Source organism: Cyprinodon variegatus, unplaced genomic scaffold (genome assembly GCF_000732505.1).
Source record: "Cyprinodon variegatus isolate N-32 unplaced genomic scaffold, C_variegatus-1.0 Scaffold2, whole genome shotgun sequence".
Classification (NCBI taxonomy): Eukaryota; Metazoa; Chordata; class Actinopteri; order Cyprinodontiformes; family Cyprinodontidae; genus Cyprinodon; species Cyprinodon variegatus.
Window position 1 is genome coordinate 2,055,945 of NW_015150455.1, and position 2,113 is coordinate 2,058,057.

General features: G+C 39.2%; 1 protein-coding gene across 1 annotated transcript in view; it reads right to left on the reverse strand.

Annotated features, from left to right (window-relative positions):
- The window catches only part of LOC107081269 (C-reactive protein-like), an 8,750-nt gene extending 8,642 nt beyond the window's left edge, over positions 1 to 108 (reverse strand). The window contains exon 1 of the mRNA XM_015369500.1: positions 96 to 108. Coding sequence (XP_015224986.1) covers positions 96 to 108 — 13 coding nt within the window. The remainder of the gene's footprint in view (positions 1 to 95) is intronic.
- Between the last annotated feature and the right edge of the window lie 2,005 nt (positions 109 to 2,113).

Sequence of the window (2,113 nt, forward strand, 5' to 3'; positions counted from 1 at the left end):
ATTCTATTCTATTCTATTCTATCCTATTTAGAGTTTTCTAACAGGTCAAAAGTCTGATGGCAGTGGGGTAAAAACTTTTACAGAACCTGCTGGACCTGCGGCTGTCATGATCGAAACCCTGATAGCTCATCTAATTGCTCACTTTTCTTACCTGCCGAACCCACCTCTCTCACTAATTATCATTCATCATATCGATCTGCTCCCTCTGCATTATATACTGTTGAGCCCAGCTGTCGGGGGCTGATCATTGATGTATGATGTATGTTTGAGTTAGTGTTTTTAAGTTTGACTTATGCCTTGGTCTAGTTTATGTTCTCGGAGACAAGTGGTTAGAGAGGATTGTAAATGTTACGCCCATTCCCATTTCTATCACTTGGTTGTAGAACACTACAATGAGTTCCCTCCACAGTAAAATATACTCAATGAGGGAAGTGCAAGTGAAGATTTTCTCCCTAAGAAATGGGACACCACTAGTTGTAAAGTTACCTCACAGTAGATGGCAGTAATAAATAGCCTGTACACTTCAGTGATGTGTTCACCTAAGTCATGCATAATCTCAACCTGATTCACAACCTTCTGCATGGACACTCTGCCATACTTAGAACTTTTAACCCAACACATAGATAATATCAAACAACAAATATATTACAAAACGTAAAAAGTCAAGAATAAATAAAGGTATCACAACCATCTCTTAAATAAATAGACAATCATGGTAATATAATTAGCTCTGACAACTTTTTTAAGAAATATCAGTTTCCAAAAAGATACAAGGAATACAAATCAATAATACAGTGCATCCCAAATGGACTCTAAAAATTATTAAAATCATCAGAATTCCAACTGTGATCACCAAATTGTTTCTCAATGGACTATATTTTCTTGGCACCAAATAAAATAACAAACACATACGCAGCACATCTCAACAATCCAAATACCTCCTACCAAGAGGCAAATTCTACTGGAACTGGAAATTTTTAATAGACTAGAACAAATCATGGTCACTACCTCATCAATACCCCATTAACAATAAAATCTGTGAAATTTATTTCATAATTAGTTATAAAATCTATCCTACAAATAATGAAATAGCTAAATATATTAAAAAATAAATCAAAATAGTTCCTTCTGCAATATTGAACCTGAAATAACCCCTCACCTATTCTTCACATGTCCTGTAACCACATCCTTAAAAAATGCATGGTTAATTACAAAAATATATTTACATTTGTGCAGTTCCTTTCAACAGCTGGACAGCATTTTTCCTTTCACTGAATGAGTTTTGGAAAGCCACTTCAACCCCAAATCAGCTTCTGACCTGACTCGGTCTGAAGGGATCATTTCAAGGGTTAGAGGGCACTTCCTCCTAGCTCTTAAAATTATTGAGACTAACTAACCTTACATGTGAACGTGCAAAACCAAGTGCTAGGTTTCAAAACGAGTGTAAATGAGATAAATGGGACTGGGCCTTGGTGTCTTGGTGTGTCGTGGCTCTTGTTGTTCTTTTCCTCCAACTGTGCTGGGTGAAGGTGAAGAGTGGAGGAGATGGCTACTCTACTCTTCACCTGAGCCTAAGAGAATGATGGGGGGAGACTGGAGATGATATGTTCTTTAACCAGCCTTTTGAATCATTTAATCACGATGGAAGTCAGTGCAACAGGCTGGTAGTCATTGAATGAGATGACCTGAGGCTTCTTTGGGACCGGAATGATGGAGGCAGGCTTAAAGCATGCTGGCACTATGGCTTGGTCCAGCGAGGTGTTAAAAATGTCTGTGGGGACACCAGCCAGCTGACTTGCTCACTCCTTGAACACCCGCCCAGGTATGTTATCAGGGCCTGGTGTCTTTCTTAGGTTGACTCTCCTTAGAGTCTTCCACACATTATGTGCGTTAAGGCTCCTCTCCCTGATGTGGAAAGGCTTTCACTGCTGGAGTGCTGTTTAGTGCCTCAAACCTTCCAAAGAGGTTGTTTAGTTCATTTAGGAAGTCAGCATCAGGTACACTTGTCATGATTTTGGCACCTTTGCCTGGGTTTTACAAATTTTTTCTTTCATCTGCTTTGCTCAACCCTGCGCTTATTATCTCTCATAAGATCAACTTGTTCCTTCTGCTG